The sequence below is a fragment of the Capra hircus genome, chromosome 9 (genome assembly GCF_001704415.2).
Source record: "Capra hircus breed San Clemente chromosome 9, ASM170441v1, whole genome shotgun sequence".
Classification (NCBI taxonomy): domain Eukaryota; kingdom Metazoa; phylum Chordata; class Mammalia; order Artiodactyla; family Bovidae; genus Capra; species Capra hircus.
In genome coordinates, this window is record NC_030816.1 from 29060974 (window position 1) to 29081462 (window position 20489).

At 37.6% G+C, this 20489-nt stretch overlaps 1 protein-coding gene across 2 annotated transcripts in view; it reads right to left on the reverse strand.

The window, feature by feature from the left end:
- Positions 1-20489, reverse strand: part of LACE1 (lactation elevated 1) — a 199784-nt gene that overhangs the window by 108986 nt on the left and 70309 nt on the right. For both annotated transcript variants that reach the window (XR_001918535.1, XM_005684597.3), the window contains exon 6: positions 19044-19143. Coding sequence is in view for 1 of the 2 variants with exons in the window: in XM_005684597.3 (XP_005684654.1) it covers positions 19044-19143 (100 nt within the window). In the remaining variant the exon portion in view is untranslated. The remainder of the gene's footprint in view (positions 1-19043; positions 19144-20489) is intronic.

The following is a 20489-nucleotide window of genomic DNA, read 5'->3' on the forward strand; positions in this document are numbered from 1 at the left end:
TCAAAACGACCAGGATGAATAACACCTATATATATAAGAAATAGGGGTTTTGAGTAAGAAAAACTTATGATAGGTAATTAAAAGGAGTTTTCCTGAAAATTAACATAAAATACTTATATGACTCTATGGAACCAATCTGGTTTACCCTTCAGGAGATGCCTGTTTTAGTGTAGATTAAAACAAAATGGCATTTTTAGGCCATGTAAGCAGGAAGAGCTACTCGGCTTCTTTTAAAAAGTCTAACTGGAGTTCAAACAATATTATACCAAATGTGCAGATATTATAGTGAATTAAATAAGTCAATCTGATGGCATATTACAATTTTATAATCAATTCAACATACATTCATGTATTCCTATTATTTGCACTGAAATGACTGCTGAGGACAAAAAATAAATAAAAGAAGGAACTAGCATCTACAGAATACCTAGCAGGAGTCAGGCAATTTGCTAGACATTTCACACAAACGATAATCTTAATAATCCTACACAGCAAATATTTCTACCTCCATTTTACAGACAAAGAAACTGACACTCAGATTTTTTAAAATAATTTGCTGATTTCCAGCTGCTGCTGCTGTGTCACTTCAGTCGTGTCCGACTCTGTGCAACCCCATAGACAGCAGCCCACCAGGCTCCCCCGTCCCTGGGATTCTGCAGGCAAGAACACTGAAGTGGGTTGCCATTTCCTCCTCCAATGCATGAAAGTGAAAAGCGAAAGTGAAGTCGCTCAGTCGTCCCTGACTCTTAGCGACTCCATGGACTGCAGCCTACCAGGCTCCTCTGTCCATGGGATTTTCCAGGGAAGAGTACTGGAGAGGGTTGCCATTGCCTTCTCCGTGATTTCCAGCTAGTAACTGGTATATCTTGAAATTTCAGAGGAAGATCTTTAATGAGGCTAAAACTGATAGATTTTTCAGAACCACAGTGTGACCTGTTGGACTTGTTGCAGCTGACAGACATAACCATGATACAAGGTATAAAGGGATACAAGGTATAAACATAACATAAAGAATGAGAACTATTCATCTCATCTGGGTTCAAAGGCAGCTTTGCAGGTAACAACAGGACTAGAGTACCTTGGAAAAATAATCAGGGGGCCACCAAGCAGAGAGAAAGGAAGGGTATCCCAGGCAGAACAGTGAGCCCAGCTCATGACATGACTTTCTTTTCTATACAATCTACCGCTCAAATCTACATTTTCTAACAAACTTTCCTTGAATACACTATTGCGGGCACACTTCAACAGTGGCATTCCATAATGCTAGTCCTGGTCAGCACAGCTTTGTATAAACACTGGACACCAGAAAAAAAGGGACAGTTCTCTCTGAGAATAGGTAACTTATGCAACTTTGTGCCTGGAAAATAGGAAACTTAAGCATTTATGCACAAGGAAGGGAAACCCAAGCAAAGCCTGGCTCAGATTCCCCAACTGAGGAGATGGGTGAGACTCTAGGGATGAAAAAGTAGCTAGAGTTCACAGGGCAGTCAGTGTACCAGAGAAAAGAGAGCTCCTCAATGAAAAAGTGCTGAAGACCTGCTGAGGGTCCCAGCTGAGTCCCCAGGTGAGTACTGATCAGCATATATGTGTGAGGAGGCTACCTAAAGCCAAGAGAAGAATCATTCGAAAGTACTCAAGGAAACCATCCCTGACGCTCACACATGGCTAGGAATAGTGCCTGTCTCTACCAGACAGACTAGAAAACTTCTAAATTTACAGGGTACTGAGCAGAATATTGAGAAGGGATTTATCTCAATAGCAAGAAAAATTAGTCCTAGACTAAATATGCTCTAGTCCTGCCATACAAAATTTAAAAGCAATAGCTAAAAGAATCAAATTGTTTGTAAGAAAGAGAATAGAGCTCAAGAATGTATATAGGGATATAAAAATATCCAATATCCAATCAAGTAAAATTCATATTGTTTGACATCTAATAAAAAAAAAAATTCCCGGGCATGCAGGGAAACTGGAAAATATGCCCCAGAACAAAAAGAAAAAAAATCAGTCAACAGAAACAGACCAAGGAATGACACAGATAATAAATTTAGAAGAAAAGAGCATTAAAACAGTTTTGCTATATTCTATGTGTTCAAGCAGCTGGAAGAGCAAGCATATCAAATAAAGACATGGAAAATATTTTTTTTTAACCAAAGAAGAATTTTTCAAGATGGAAACTATAATATGTGAGACAAAAAATATGCTGGATGGGAATAACAGCAGATTAGATACTATAGAAGAAAATATTAGTGAGCTTTAGATCACAGCAATAGAAAATAGCCAAAGGAAGCACAGAGAGAAAAAAGAGATACATTACATACGGAAGGATTAGAATGATAGTAACTTCTCACTTGAAACAACACAAGCCAGAAAGCAGTGGAGCAACATTTTTAAAGGTCAAAAGAAAAGAAACAAAACTGTCAACATATGATTCTACCCTGTATAAAAATATCTTCTTAAGTAGGGACTTTTTGTGACATACAAAGGCTGAAAGAATTCATTCCCAAAACACCAAAACTATAAGAAATCATTTAAAGACGTCCTCAGGGAAAAATAATATTGGATGGAACCCTCGAACACATAAAGGAGTAAAGAGCACCAGAAATGGCAACTCTGGACAAATATGAGCCTTTTAAAAATTATTATCTAAATCTTTTTAAAAGATAATAATTTAAAGCTAAAATGATAGCAATATATTGTGGGATTTATAACATGGAAGTAAAGTGTATGGAAACAATGGCACAAAGTTTGGAAGAAGAAAAATGGGTATATACTATGGTAAGTTCTTATACTATACCTGAAACAGTCTAATATCACTTGACGGTGATATATCTAATATCACTTGATTTTATATACTAAAGTCTTCAAAGTAAAAGTAAAGTGAAGTTGCTCAGTCATGTCTGACTCTTTGTGACCCCATGGACTGTAGCCTACCAGGCTCTGAGGAGCCTCTCAGTCCATGGAATTTTCCAGGCAAGAGTACTGGAATGGGTTGCCATTTCTAAAACCTTATATAAAAAGTGAGTGAAGTCGCTCAGTTGTGTCCAACTCTTTGCAACCCCATGGACTGTAGCCTACCAGGCTCCTCCCTCCATGGGATTCTCCAGGCAAGAGTACTGGAGTGGGTTGCCATTTCCTTCTCCAAAAAACCTTATATAAAACTCCATAAAAATGAAATTATAGAGTATATATTCCTTTGTATACTGCTGCTGCTGCTGTTTTAACCCATTCTAAGCTTTCTAAAATTTATCTATGTTGTTCTGTGCTCATTCCTTCTCATTGTTAGTGTCAATAATGTGTTTAGCAACACATAGATTTAAAAATCTGAAAAAAATTTAGGGTCATCTACACATTTATTGTTGTTGATGATAATTTACCACATGTATCCTTGGCTAATATTTTGAATGAAAACTACTTTAGAGAAGTCAGGAAGACGAAATCTTATCTATCAATTCTATGAATAGTCCTATAAATTGAATCCATCTTTTTATTCAAATAATAACTGCCAGCCCCCATTTTAGATATCCTATGACATTATAAATGCTGCAATTTTCTATAACAATGATAACAGGGGTCCAAGGAAAAAGCTCCACAGGATCCTTTAAAAAAACAACAACAACAACAAAAGAGAAACAACAAAATGTTACATAAAATCTTGATTACAAAAATACTACCATCCATACACTTATATATTTACTTTCAGTAGGTCAAACATCAATGAAGTAGTTTTTCACACCAGAGTTTCATTTTACACACAGAATCAATGAATGGAAATATCATGACTGGAGTCTTCAATGAGAAAAAAAACCTTAGGTACTTTGGGGAATCCCTGTACACAAAGACAACCCCAAAGCAGTCAGGCAAAAACTAGTGGCAGAGACCTCGACTCTTTGGTTAACTTTTACAACTATCTATTTCATTATTAACTGTGACAGGCTAAGGCTCAGCCAACAGCTTTCACTTTGGCCCTAAAGGTTGTCTTTGAAGTCTGAATTGTGTATGAGTGCTAGGTCTCTTCAGACTCTGTCTGACCCTATGGACTGTAGCCCACCAGGCTCCTCTGGCCATGGGATTCTCAAGGCAAGAATAGTGGAGTGGGTTGCCGTGCCCTCCTCCAGAGGATCTTCCTGACCCAGGGATTGAACCTGCGTCTCAGACGTGGAATCAAACCCACATCTCTTATGTCTCATGCGTTGGCAGGTGGGCTCTTTATCACTAGTACCACCTGAGAAGCCCAGTAGTTGTGTATGGATGTGAGAGTTGGACCATAAAGAAGGCTAAGCACTGAAGAATTGATGCTTTTGAACTGTGGCGTTGGAGAAGACTCTTGAGAGTCCCTTGGACTGCAAGGAGATCCAACCAGTCCATTCTAAAGGAAATCAGTCCTAAACATTCATTGAAAGGAATGATGCTAAAGCTGAAACTCCAGTACTTTGGCCACCTGATGCAAAGAATTGACTCATTTGAAAAGACCCTGATGCTGCGGAGGATAGAAGGCAGGAGGAGAAGGGGATGACAGAGGATGAGATGGTTGGATGGCATCAGTGAATCAATGGACATGAGTTTGACTAAGCTCCGGGAGTTGGTGATGGACAAGGAAGCCTCGCATGCTGCAGTCCATGGGGTCACAGAGTTGGACACAACTGAGCGACTGAACTGAACTGAGGTTGTCACAAAGCACTGGCTTTGGGTCTCCTGTGACATATAGCAAATTCCCACTAGCTATCTATTTTACATCTGATAATGTATATGTTTCAATGCTACTCTCTCAAATCATCTCACCCTCTCCTTCCCTACTGTGTTCAAAAATCTGTTATGTCTGCATTTCCTTTACTGCCCTGCAAGTAGGATTATCAGTACTATCTTTCTAGATTCTATATATATACATTAATATACAATATTTGTCTTTCTTTCTGACTTACTTCACTCTGTATGATAGGCTGTGGGTTCATCCACCTGATTTGAACTGACTCAAATGCATTCCTTTTTACAGCTAAGTAATATTCTACTGTGTACATGCACCACAACTTCTTCATTCATTCATCTGTCAGTGGACATCTAGATTGCTTCCATGTCCTAGCTATTGTAACAGTGCTGCAATCAACCTTGGGGTACTTGTGTCTTTTTCAATTATGGTTTTCTCACAGTACATGCTCAGTAGTAGGACTGCTGGGTCATACAGTAGTTTTATTCCTAGTTTTTTTGGGAATCTCCATACTGGCACTTTCAATTTGCATTCCCACTAACAATACAAGCCAGTCCCTTTCCTCCACACCCTCTCCAGCACTTATTCTTTGTAGATTTTTTGATAATGGCCATTCTGACCAGTATGAGATGATACCTCATTATAGCTTTGATTTGCATCTCTCTGATAATGAGCAATGTTGAGCATCTTTTCATGTGCTTATTAGCTATCTGTATGTCTTCTTTGGAGAAACGTCTGTTTAGGCCTCCCACCTATTTTTTGATTGTGTTGTTTTTCTGTTATTGAGCTGCATGAGATGCTTGTATGTTTTGGAGATTAACCCTTTATCAGTTGTTTCATTTGCTATTATTTTTTCCCATTCTGAGGACTGTCTTTTTACCTTGCTTACTTTCCTTCATTGTGCAAAATCTCTTAAGTTTAATTAGACCCCGTTTGTTTTTTTTTTTAATTTCCATTACTCTAGGATGTGGGTCATAAAGGACCTTGCTGTGATTTATGTCAGTGTTCTGCCTATGCTTTTTTCTAAGAGTTTTATAGTTTCTGGCCTTACATTTAGGTCTTTAATCCGTTTTGACTTTACTTTTATGTACAGCGTTAGGAAGTGTTCTAATTTCATTCTTTTACACGTACATGACCAATTTTCTCAGCACCGCTTATTGAGAGACTATCTTTTCTCTATTGTGTATTTTTGCTTCCTTTGTCAAAGATAAAGTGCCCACAGGTGCATGGATTTATCTCCAAGCTTTCTACCTTTTCCATTGGTCTATATTTCTGTTTTTGTGCCAGTATCATATTGTCTTAATGACGGAAGCTCTGTAATATAGTTTGAAGTCAGGAAGGTTGATTCCTCCAGCTCCATTCTTCTTTCTCAAGATCATTTAGCATTTAATATTTAGGGCTATGATTAAATTATTGTTTTCTTTTTGTCTCTTCTGCTTTTTCTTCATCTGTTCTTTTCTTGCCTTTTTAAAAATTATTTGAATATATTTTAAAATTCCTTTTTGTCAGCTGGCCTTTATTTTATTTTTCTTGTTGTTCTAGGGATAACAATATATAAACCTCATTTTATACTGCTTTGCTGTACTGAGCTTTGCAGATACTGCATTTTTTCCAAATTGAAAGTTTGTGGCAATCCTGTGTTGAGCAAGTCTATCAGCACCATATTTCCAACAGCATTTGTCCACTTCATGTCTCTGTCCTATTTTGGTAATTTTCACAATATTTCAAACTTTTCCCTTATTATATTTGTTATGGAGATCTACAGTTAGTGAGCTTTTATGTTACTGAAAGCAGCTCTTTTGCCCCTTTCCTGCTTGTCCATTTCTGTTCCCCTCTATAATTAAAAGAGTCTAATTATAGGAATGAGGTTACTAAGCAATTGAAACTAACTCCTGATTTAAGCTCTCTTGAATGCTGTACCATGCCTTGTCAAATCTGTTGATTATTTTCCTGGATAAAAAGAAAGAATGAAGAACCAAGCAGTTACAAAATTACTAGCTCTCTATCCCCAACAGCCTCTTTAGCAATCCCTCTTTAGCAGATCATGAAGGCAAGATAATATCTGAAGAGTCAGCCAGTCTGCACTCAATGCAGAATGATGCAGAACCTAGCATCCTACTTCAATGATTCACTGAGATTCTTCCCTCGACCCCATTTTTCCCTTTAAAAACTGTAATGGCTACGCAGAATCTTTGGAGTTGGTTTCTGGATATAAGTCTACCTTCTGCCCAGATTGCTGCCTTTTATGATTAAAGCACCTTTCTTTTCTACTGACACTTGTTTCTCAAATTATTGGCTTATGAGCAGCAAGCAGTCAAATCTGGGTTTGGTTACATTACTATTATAAAAAGATATCAACTCACTAAAGGCTCAGATAATGATATGCATTTCTTGGCAATAAAATATTTTTTAATTAAGGTGTATATGTTGTTTTTTAGACATAATGCTATTATACATTTTACAGACTACAGTAGTATAAACAAATCTTCAGATGCACTAGGAAGTCAAAAAAATCATGTGATTTACATTATTGCAGTACTCGTTTTATTGCAGTGGTCTAGAACCAAACCATGAAATTCCAGATGTTCAAGCTGGATTTAGAAAAGGCAGAGGAACCAGAGATCAAACTGCCAACATCTGCTGGATCAACGAAAAAGCAAGAGAGTTCCAGGAAAACATCTACTTCTGTTTTATTGACTATGCCAAAGGCTTTGACTGGGTGGATCACAACAAACTGTGGAAAATTCTTCAAGAGATGGAATACCAGACCACCTGACCTGCCTCCTGAGAAATCTATATGCAGGTCAAGAAGGAACAGTTAGAACTGGACATGGAACAACAGACTGGTTCCAAATCAGGAAAGGAGTACGTCAAGGCTGTATATTGTCACCTGCTTATTTAACTTATATGCAGAGGACATCATGAGAAATGCTGGGCTGGAAGAAGCCCAAGCTGGAATCAAGATTGCCGGGAGAAATATCAATAACCTCAGATATGCAGATGACACCACCCTTATGGCAGAAAGTGAAGAGGAACTAAAAAGCCTCTTGATGAAAGTGAAAGAGGAGAGTGAAAAAGTTGGCTTTAAGCTCAACATTCAGAAAACGAAGATCATGGCATCTGGTCCCATCACTTCATGGGAAATAGATGGGGGAACAATGACAGTGACAGACATTTTGGGGGGGGGGGGCTCCAAAATCACTGCAGATGGTGACTGCAGCCATGAAATTAAAAGATGCTTACTGCTTGGAAGAAAAGCTATGATAAACCTAGACAGCATATTAAAAAGCAGAGACATTACTTTGCCAACAAAGGTCCATCTAGTCAAGGCTATGGCTTTTCCAGTAGTCATGTATGGATGTGAGAGTTGGACTATAAAGAAAGCTGAGCACTGAAGAATTGATGCTTTTGAATTGTAGTGTTGGAGAAGACCCTCGAGAGTCCCTTGGACTGCAAGGAGATCCAACTAGTCCATCCTAAAGGAAGTCAGTCCTGAATATTCATTGGAAGGACTGATGCTGAAACTCCAATACTTTGGCCACCTGATGCAAAGAATTGACTCACTGGAAAAGACCATGATGCTGGGAAAGATCGAAGGCGGGAGGAGAAGGGGACAACAGAAGATGAGATGGTTGGATGGCATCACCAACTCAACTGACATGAGTCTGAGTGAACTCCAGGAGTTGGTGATGGACAGGGTGGCCTGGTGTGCTGCAGTCCATGGAGATGCAAAGAGCTGGACATGACTGAGCAACTGAACTGAACTGAGGATCAAACCTGCAATATTTCCAAGCTGACCAGTATCCTTAACTTTTCACACTTAGAATTAATATCATACCACTTCACACAAAAAAATGTAGAAACCTTGCATCCATATAAGTCCATCTAAACACCCCACTTGTACTATGTGTTATCTGCATCATATCTACATACATTATAAACCCCACAAGATGATGTTATAATATCTTATAAAACACTCATTTCTATTTTTAATAAATTAATAATAAAAAGTAGTTACTTATATTTACTCCAATATTTACCACTTCTGATGCTCTTCTTTTCTTCTTGAGGATCCAAATGTCTGTTATCATTTCCTTTCTACCTTTAGAACTTCTTTTAGAATAGCTTGTATTGCATATCTGATGCTAATGAATTTGTTTAGCTTTCTTTGCTATCAGAATATCTTTATTTTGTCTTTATTCTTGAAGGAAATTTTTATTTGATATAAAATTCTTGGTTGATAACTTCTTCCCCAGCATTTTAAAGATGTCATTCCACTGTCTCTGGCCTCCACAGTTTCTAATGGAAGTCATCAAGAGCTAATCATGTTCCCTGTATTTAAAGTCATTTTTCTCTGCTGCTTTCTAGATTTCCTCTTTACCTTAGGCTTTTAGAAATTCGATTACAATGTGTCTAAGCAGTGCTTTCTTGTATTTATTCTGTTTGGATTTCACTGAGGTTTTCCTGAATCTGTAAATTTACATCTTTACCCAAGTTGGGAAAATTTTCGATGATTATCTCTTCAAAAGGTTTTCAACCTATTATCTCTCTTTGCCTTCTGTGATTCTAATTAGAAATATATTAGAAAGCTTGTTATAGCTCTATAGATTCTTAAGTCTCTGTTTCTTTACTTCTGTCATTTTCTATTCACATTGGCTAATTTTAAGTTCTCTCTGGCTCTTTGTTATCCCCATTCTGATATTAAACTCTTGAAGTGAATTTTTATTTAAAATACTGTGTTCTTTTAGTTTTAAATTTTAAATTTGGTACTTTTTTATGGTTTGTATTTCTCTGCTGACATTTCTTATCCTTTCATTCATTACAAACATATTTTCTTTACATCATTTCCCCCTAAATTATAGTTACAGTCCTTGCTTTAGTCCTTGTTTGCTAATTCCAATATCTGCATATTGGAGTTGTTATCTGCTGATGGTTTTTTCTCTTGAGAACGGGTAATATCTCCTCATTCTTCACTTTTGGGTGATATTCTGGACCTTCTGGATTCTGTTTCTGAAGACCGTTGATATTTTTGTCTTAGCAGGAAATTACCTTGGTTGGACTAAAACTATAAACTGAAATCTAAGTTCAGTATCCTATCCTTAGGAAGCTTCTAGTTTGCTCTGCAACCGTATGGTTCAGAGGCCAGTCAGAGAACTCATACGCAGAACTTGATAACCTGGGGCTATATCAGTCTAGTTCTCCCTCGGATTCATTTTTCATTTTCCAGCAGCTATGCTTGCCCTGACACTGTTTCCACTGTTTCCCCATCTATTTGCCATGAAGTGATGGGACCAGATGCCATGATCTTCGTTTTCTGAATGTTGAGCTTAAAGCCAACTTTTTCACTCTCCTCTTTCACTTTCATCAAGAGGCTTTTTAGTTCCTCTTCACTTTCTGCCATAAGGGTGGTGTCATCTGCATATCTGAGGTTATTGATATTTCTCCCGGCAATCTTGATTTCAGCTTGGGCTTCATCCGGCCCAGCATTTCTCATGATGTCCTCTGCATATAAGTTAAATAAGCAGGGTGACAATACACAGCCTTGACTGCAGCCATGAAATTAAAAGACGCTTACTGCTTGGAAGAAAAGTTATGACCAACCTAGATAGCATATTGAAAAGCAGAGACATTACTTTGCCAACTAAGGTCCATCTAGTCAAGGCTATGGTTTTTCCTGTGGTCATGTATGGATGTAAGAGCTGGACTGTGAAGAAAGCTGAGCGCCGAAGAATTGATGCTTTTGAATTGTGGTGTTGGAGAAGACTCTTGAGAGTCCCTTGGACTGCAAGGAGATCCAACCAGTCCATTCTGAAGGAGATCAGCCCTGGGATTTCTTTGGAGGGAATGATGCTAAAGCTGAAACTCCAGTACTTTGGCCACCTCATGCGAAGAGTTGACTCATTGGAAAAGACTCTGATGCTGGGAGGGATTGGGGGCACGAGGAGAAGGGAATGACAGAGGATGAGATGGCTGGATAGCATCACGGACTCAATGGACGTGAGTCTGAGTGAACTCCGGGAGTTGGTGATGGACAGGGAGGCCTGGCGTGCTGCAATTCATGGGGTCGCAAAGAGTCAGACACAACTGAGTGACTGAACTGAACTGAACTGAATGCTTGCCCTAAATGCTGTAATCTGGTTATTCTAGCCAGAAACAGTGTGGATTTTCTATCAGAATTTTAGTCATCACATGCATCACTAACTTTATCTGCCCTAAAGCTGATAACCATTTTTTAAAAAGAAAGAAAAAAATTAAAAGAAAATTCTCTTCATTTTGGTTCTCTTCCAAGTTTTGTCTCCCTTCTATAATCTTTCTGGGACCTTCAGATAGTTGTGTTACATATTTTGTTCAGAATGTATTATGGCTGTCTGCAAGAACGTCTTTTGGTTAGGAGCTTATTCAGCCACACCAGAAGAAGTTTTAGTTTTCAATAGAGAACGTAACCCATTTATATTTCCTGTCACTGACATGCCTGATTGTGTTCCATGCTTTTTATTCTTTTTTTTCTGCTGTTTCTTCTGCTTTCCAGCTTTTGCTTTAAGAAATATTTTTACTTTTATCCTTGTCTTTTCTAGCAATTTGAAAAGTAGAAGGGGTATCTTAAATTCTAATATACTTGACAATATATATATTATTTTTTTCCTAGTTATCAGTGCCACAAATATTGACCCTATCACTTAGGATCTATAAACTCTCTCTCCAAGGGGAACAAAATTTACAAATAAATAAGCAAGCAGAAACTACAAATATTCACTTAAACTCAACTCACTGTTATGATCAATTTTCTTATTTCCAACACTTCTTTTTAATAAGTTCACATTTTAAGACCTCTTTCTTCCAGAGGACTTACTGACTTTTTTAAAAAATCTTTTCATTCTTTATTCTCTTTCTGTACACTGCCAGAGCTTCATAAGTGGTTTTCCTTGATCACTGATTTCATTTTCTATAGTTTCAATTCTACACTTCAGTGTTTCTAATACTGATTTTAACTGATTTAATTTAAACCCCTTTATCGCATGTAGCTTTTTTTAATTTCATCTGAATTCTTAGTAAAAAGGTTTCAACACATTTGTTTGTCTTCTCTCAGCTTAGATCTTCTATGTTACAGAATCTGCTGCTGCTGCTGCCAAGTCGCTTCAGTCATGTCCGACTCTGTGCGACCCCACAGACGGCAGCCCACCAGGCTTCGCTGTCCCTGGGATTCTCCAGGCAAGAACACTGGAGTGGGTTGCCATTTCCTTCTCCAATGCAGGAAAGTGAAAAGTGAAAGTGAAGTCGCACAGTAAGTGTCCGACTCTTCGTGATCCCATGGACTACAGCCTACCAGTCTCCTCCGTCCATGGGATTTTCCAGGCAAGAGTACTGGAGTGGGTTGCCATTGTGTTCTCTGATTACAGCGTCTATCTTTCCCTTATTTTTAAAGAATACAAAACAATCTTCTAATGCTTGCTTACTTCTCTTTCCTACTTATTGTTCCCATATTAAAGTATTTTCTATTTACATAACCTTGAAAAAGGAGTGGTATGACTAATCTTCAAGAACTCCTGTAATCTAAGATATATGGTGATTCCTCTTTCCCTATCCACCTAGTTGTTCTTATAATATTTCAGTCTGTACTGTAATCAATGTTAAAAAGTGATAACTGACATCCTTGTCTTGTTCATTCTTGTAACAGATATACCACAATGTTTCCAGTAAGCCCACTTCTGTCTTTTGAACTGATATACGTATATTTGGTATCATATTAAGAAACTCTCCATCTATTTATATGTCATGCTGTGATTATATCAAGATGTTGAATTTTGTCAAGTGCTCTTTCATGCTTTTATGGAGAACGTCAATGGATTTTTTTCTCCCTAGAAGTATTGTGTGTGTGTGTGTGTGTGTGTGCTTAGTTGCTCAGTCATGTCTGACTCTTTGCAACCCCATGGACTGTAGCCTCCCAGGCTCCTCTGTCCATGGGGATTCTCCAGACAAGAATACTGGAGTGGGTTACCATCACCTCCTCCAGGGGATCTTTCCCACCCAGGGATCGAACCCAGGTGTCCCACATTGAAGGCAGAATCTTTACCGTCTGAGCGACCAGGGAAGGCCCCCTAGAAGTATTAATATGATAAATTACATGAGCATGTGTGTGTGTGTTCATGTACCAACTTCCCAGTGATATCCAGTCTTTTATTTACTACAAACAGATTGGCTTGAGTAAGAATCACACAGTGTTGTTGCCTGATAATCTAAATAACACAGGATTATTCTTGGACATTACAAGGCTATCTATAGTATTTTCATTATAATAAATAGTGAATTAAAAACTAAAAAGTCCAAGAGACTTCCCTGGTGGTCCTGTGGATAAGAACTCGCCTGCCAGTACAGAGGACACAAGTTCGATCCCTGGTCCAAGGAGACTCCACATGCAGCGGAACAACTAAGCCCTTTGTCCACAACTACTGAGCCTGTGCTCTGGGGCCCGCAAGTCACAATTACTGGGCCTGTGTGCCACAACTGCGGAAGCCCACACACCTAGCACCTGTGCTCCACAGGGGAAGCCACCACAGTGAGATGCCCTTGCACTGCAACGAACAGCAGTAGCCCCAGCTCACCACAACTAGAGAAAGCCCATTTTCAGCAATGAAGACTCAGCAGCGGCAAAAATAAATAAATAAATAAGAAACTAGAAGTCCACAGTGCATTCCTCAGTCAACAAGGGATTTTCTTCTTTTAGCACTTTTTGTTTTACTGTCAAAAAGCATAGCCATTTCAACTTGCATATTCTTTTTCTCTACAAAAATATATTCGTATTTTGATTGAACAAGTTCTTAAGTTTAATTATTAATTTCAATTTAATTAACTTAATCTACCAATCTATTATTAATTTGTTCTTAGAGCCTCCATGCACTTAATCTATAGTATTGCTTTTTCCTACTAGAATATCATGAAATTAACAAAATTTTGTTAGAAAGTGAGTAGCATATATATGATATTTTAATTTTTGTTTCTGGCTCTTCTAATGATCTGACAGTATCATCTTCAAAATGTAAATATATGTTTATTTGTACATAAGCATTCTTACATGTACATTTGTATTTACCTAAATGACAAAAATGCTAAATAAATAATTTACTTGAGTTTATAAAAGTAAGAATTGAATATTAAACTAACCTAGATATATTTTATCTAAAAATTTCCCAGCAATTTCCTATTCCTGTGGATCCTCTCTGCTTCAAGTTCAAGAATCTTAACCAGGTTACCCTAGAAAATGTAAAATAGCACTCCAAATGTTGTGTTGCAAATGTTTAAAATACATTAAACATATTTTGAGCTTACAAGAGAGCAGAAAAATCCCTGCAGACCAGTAAACAATCAGGAAGCTAAAAGCCAAAGTAGTAATCATGAGCAGACACTGGTTTGAGATTTTGACTATGCGGTATAGACAATGAGGCCATGGACCTGAGCAAGGTAGGACTTAGAAGTGAGGACTAGAAAAAACAGTGAACACAGGCAGCCACTCTTTGGCACCTTGTTCCCTTCACCCCTCAAGCATCGCTTCCCTTTCTTTACTGGTACTGGACTTTCCCAGACTACTACCTCCGAAGCTATTTTCTCTTCCAAGTTCCTATATTCTGGCCTTGCTTTTACTGGCTAACAATTATTTTCTATTAAAACCAAAGGTTTCTAATCACTTTCTATTAAAATGAATACCATTTATCTACAAATTCACAATAAAGGTACAACTGTAATTTCTACCAACAACAACTCTTTTTCTTGTCCAGGAAATTGATGCATTCTAACGAGAAATGGAGGGGATAAGATGAATGGTGTGGAAGAAAGTTAAGCATAGCAGCTAAAGATAACAGAGGGGGAAAAAAATACAGTGTTCTTCTCCACTAGGCAGTATCTTCCGGACTTCTAGCCTCCAGATTATTCTGTCTTTATAAAGGCACTACCACCTACCCAGTTGTACGAGCCAGAAATTTAGAAATTGTCCTTTCCTTTTCCTCAATATCCAACCTATAACCAGGTGATACCCATTTTCTTAACTATTTTCAAATCTATCCTCTCTGTATCCTCTATCAAGTTTTCTCAACCTCATATCTTGATATTTTAGGCTTGATAGTTCTCAGTTTTGGTGGGGCGGGTATCCCTGTTCACCACAGGATGTTTTGGCAGAATTTCTGACTTCTACTATGAGATGCCAGTAGCAGCACCAACTCCTGCCTGGTGTTACTGCCTGGTGGTGACAACCAAAGATGTCTCCAACATTGCCAAATAGCTCCTGGTTTGCCAAATAGCCCCTGGTTTGCCAAATAGCCCCCAAGATGCAATCACTGCCTTATGCCAAGTTATTACCATTTCTTGTCCAGTATATATAGCAATAACCTACTAGAGTGTCTCCCTGAATCCACCATATTACTGTACCCTATCCTATAACCCATTCTCTATACTATAACCAGAGTGGTATTCCAAATCCAATCTTACCAGTCCCGACTTAAAACACTATAGCGGCTTCCCACTTTTCTTATAATAAAATCCAAAATCTTTATTACTGCTTTATAAGGTCCTAGCTCTCACTTCTCCAGATTCATCTTGTACCTCACTGTATACTACTTCCCCTTCATCAGTGTATTCCAGCCACATTGGCTATCTTTCAGTTCCTCAAACAGGTCATTCTCTCTCCAATCATTGCACTTTGCCTCAGCCCTCTGCCAAGAAGGTTCTTCTCCCACCTCGCATAACACTCTGAGAATAAGCAGAAGCTATTTTGAAAATAATAATAAGTATCCAGGGGCTAGATTAAAAGCAGTAAACTAAAGAATGCATTCTGATGGCTGGAAAAGAGGACATACTATATCTGGGATGGGGTAGACAAAGATCAGTGATGACCAACAAGAAGGAAAGATAGAGGGCAATGTGTCAAAAGAGTCACAAAACCTACATTCTAGCCTCTGTTCCGTCACTTACTATCCATGCAATTTCTTTTTAATCTATAAACAGGAAAACTAACTTTTTTGTTGTCCAGTTCTATGAGGTTTAACACATGTAACCACCAGTACAATTGAGATACAAAACAGTTCCAAACTCCCCCTCAAATTCTCTGGTGCTGTCCTTTGTAGTCAAACACCATATCACTCCACCCTCCGGCAACCACTGACCTATTCTTTGTCCTACGCATTTACCTTTTCCTGACATTCAAACTTATATGCAGGAGATGGCATATATATATATATAAACATATATACCATCTTCTTTATATTAAAATAGTAAGTTACTTATGTCTGCCATGGTTAAAAAACCTGGTGTATGCTAAGCATCCCATCTAGGTTCATATTTAGAAAAGGCTTTCTTTAAATTTGCGGCTAATGCCCGATTTTTGGAATCCCACATCTTGGACCTTAAGTCTCCTCCATAGAGACGGCTCCATCTCAGATTTCTACATGCTACCTTGGTGTGCCTGTAACTCCTACCCAAAGCTATGAGCTCCAGAATGTTCCTAACCTCTCCTGTGGTTGGTCTTCCTCAGTTTACACACTGCAGTAACTTGAGCAGCCGCCAGCAATTTTTTTCTCAGCAGTCTTTGCTTGGGGAGTCATTCCAAGCTTGTTCAAGCACCTTGCTCTTTATGAACATAGCTTATCCTGAATGCCTAAAGGTAATACTGAAGATACTATTAAGTCAACAAGTTGCAGGAGTAGAGTCAAGCCTTCTGTCCCCACTGGTGTTCTAATATGAAAAAACTCATTGCCTTGTCTCATGGGGCTGTTACCACTAGTAAATCACAAGAGTGAGAAACAGAACAGTATAAGGATTTTAATAAATGCATCTGAAAAATCATTCATAATTCTCTATAGTATAACAGATTATATATAATTGTCTGAATAACTAGATCTTAAGGTATTGATGAACTAATTAATGTTTCCCTAAAATAAGTCATCTAATGGTATACGAGAGGAGTCTAAACTTGGCCTAACCCTATTTACACATTTTAATTAATGAACAGCTGAAGCATAGCTAGTACGGGTAGCTAAAAATAATGTTAGAATCATACTTCAAAAAATATCAACATAAATCAATTATATGGAAAAACATAGACAAATTAATAAGCTGAAATAGGAAGAAAAAAGAGATCAACTACAAAAATAGAGAGAGACCTAGTCTGACAGCAGCTCACACAGTAATATCTGAGCATATTAGTAGATTACAAATTCACTATAAGTCATTAATGTGACATGACAATTATAAAAAAAAAATGAACAAAAAACTCACACCACTACATTGCTCTTTTCAGGTTCAGTGATAAGCTCTATGTCACCAATTCCAATGATCAACTCTCAACCTCATTTTTCACCTCCTAGGAGCATTTAACAAAGGTGATCATCCATCTTTTTTGTACCACTTCCCTTTTCCTTGTTCATCATACTCTTGGCTCTCCTACTCACTGGCTGCTCTTACCAGCTTCCTTTAGGATGGATGACTCCCAAATTTTTATCTCCAGTCCGAACCTTTCCTTGAAATTCAAATTTATATGCATCTGACTCGTAACCATAGAAACCCCAGAACCCCACTTCCACCTCCCTTCCCAAATTAGCTTTTCCTATAGTCTTTCCCATTACAATAAATAGCCAAGTTATCCTTCCAATTGCTCAGGTCATAATCTTTGAGCTATTCTTGATCTTTTTTTAAATAACCCATATTCATTCCATCATTAAATCCTTTTGACTGCCTACAAAACCTGACTACTCTCACCACCTTCACTGCTCCATCATCTCCCCTCAGGATTATTACAGTCTCTTATAAACGGTCTCCCTACTTCCAACCTTGAAACCTCACTCCCACAATCTATTCTCAATACTGCAGAGAGAACCTTTAAAAATACACATTTACTCAATATTCGTTCTAAGACTATTTACTGAGATCCAATTATGTGCAAGGCATTGTTTCAGATGCTTAAAATATATATATATGTGAAAAGAAGAGGTAAAAGTTGTTGCCCTCTTAAAGGTTTTGCATCCTGGAAGAGCACAGATAATAAACTATAAATACAGTAAAATAAATAAATAAATAAAGTACATGGTAGATCCATAAATGCTACATAAAAAAACAGAGCAGGTAAGAAGAAGCGGTGCCAGGGGAAATGGGATGGTTTGTAGATTCAAATGGGAAGTGAGTCTAGGTGTCATTGCAAAATAACCTTTGAGCAAAGACCTGAAAGAGGAAAGGACTTAACCATGCAGATATCTGGTATAATAGCATTCCAGTCAGATGTCAACATTCAGTTCATTTCAGTCACTCAGTCATGTCTGACTCTGCAACCTCATGAATCGCAGCACGCCAGGCCTCCCTGTCCATCACCAGCTCCCGGAATTCACCCAAACTCATGTCCGTCAGGTTGGTGATGCCATCCAGCCATGTCATCCTCTGTCATCCCCTTCTCCTCCTGCCCCCAATCCCTCCCAGCATCAGAGTCTTTTCCAATGAGTCAACTCTTCGCATCAGGTGGCCAAAGTATTAGAGTTTCAGCCTTATAATCAGTCCTTCCAAAGAAATCCCAGAACTGATCTCCTTTAGAATGAACTGGTTGGATCTGCTTGCAGTCCAAGGGACTCTCAAGAGTCTTCCCCAGGAGTCTTGATGTACTCCTTTTCCTATTTGGAACCAAGTCTGTTCTTCCATGTCCAGTTCTAACTGTTGCTTCCTGACCTGCATATAAGTTTCTCAAGAGGCAGGTCAGGTGGTCTGGTATTCCCATCTCTTTCAGAATTTTCCACAGTTTATTGTGATCCACACAGTCAACATTAATAATATATAAAATACCATTTTTTGGTAGTATTCAACCTTCAATTGACCACATGATGGGCTGAAAGATACAAGATTTTAACTTGCTATTTTTATCTATATATTCTTATATTTTAATTCTTAAACAATGTCCAAATAAGCCACAAGTGCTTTTTCAGAAATGATAAATGAAGTATCAGAAACCACTTATGCAGGCAAGCTTTGTCTTTTCCCAAGATTCAATTAGGAATTTTTCCTTTCATTTCACTGAGTTTCTTTTATGACCCATATAAAGCAGTTAGAAAGGCCAGTATTTTCAATATGCATTATCTAATACTCAGAGCAAAACTGCAAGTGCGTCAAACACAGGAGATCATCAGGATTTAGCTTGCTAAAACATTTTCAAATGCAAATATCGACTGATTTTTCAAATTAAGTTAGTTATAAAACTTAGGAAAAAACAAAGCCATCAGATTTATTAACATAATAAAATGAGTACAAAATTATGAATTTTTAAAAGCTTATTCATTTCCACCTAATTGGATAAGACTAGCACAATGTTTGTTTTTACCTTCCGGTGGCCTGTTGGATGTTGCCACAACGACGACCCCGTTTTTGAACAGATTTTCAAAAAGCTGTTTCAGAATCATGGCATCAGCAATGTCAGTGACCTATGGACAGCAACACACTTGTTTTATTTTAATTTCACTTCTGCTCTAACAAATTTGCTAATGGCTCATAGTTTTTTTTTAAAATATGGAAGTGAATTCCAAGAGAAAAATTCTAATTATCATGAAGAAAAGAGTAGATAATTAAAAGCATGAAAGACTGTAGTCGGTTAAACTTGACTCTTCTTTTTTGCAAGCCTATCATTTCTACGCAAATTAACAAATGATTCTATGTTAACTTCTTTCATAGAACTACAGGTGGAAAGCACAGATAATTGTCCTAAACATTTAGGAAATCTAACTAATTAGAACGAACATAACCAACTCCTCTTTCCTAATCCCCCTCCTACTCCCATTACAGCCTCTCTCCCCGAATAAAGAGGAGAGAGAAAAAAAGAGAAAAAAAAAAAAAAAAACACGGGCTGTTTGAGATTTCTAACACCTTTCTGGCAAAGGTCCCTGAAAAGGTGACTTTAAATGGTCATGAGACTTTAGAAATAAGGACAAGTAGCCTGTGAGACAAAATCAGCTGCTGTTGGAAATAGAATGATATGACATAGACACTATTGTGCAATTGTTGCACAAAACAATTCAACAGATGGCCCATCACAAAAATAAGCAATTTCATTGTTCTTTTTAAGTGCCTTCTATTACTGTCCATGAATAATCAAAAGGCACTGCAGTCATTTCCAGCACAGCCAGCCTCTGCTAACCTTCGCAAACACAAATATTCCTTCTACAAAAAAAAAACCAAAAACAAAAAAAACCAACCTTATAAGGATGGTTAACACGGTGCTGAAAAAAAAAAGCTTCTGACTAAAACAGAAATAAACAATGCAGATAAAACTACTTTATCTAAGTTACAGAGATAATATGACCACTGATATTTTCTAAGATTATTTTTTTAATCCACAATTAACAAGCAATCTTAATGATAATTTTTTTAAAAAGCTTTTTAAAATCACAAAGAAATACAGAAATTAGGGAGGGAAGGAAGTTGACTTCACAAATAAATATATAGTGAAGGTTGATATTAATTATTGCACCTTACCCTATGAATATAATAACATAGTTTTGGATACTCTCAGCGTAAAAATGTTTTGATCTTCCTTTAACAGCACATTTTAGGTAATCTCAATAAAACTTATTTTATATTGACAAAAATATATCACACAATATATATCACATTGTTATTTTTAAATCATGCTAAAGTACACAGAAACTAGTGACATTCATTCAAATCAGATCAAAATACTAAAAGTGACCAACTAAATGGTTATAACACAACTAACTAACAACAGAAGTGACAGAAGTCTAAATCACTTCTCTCTTTTAGCTTATATCTCACT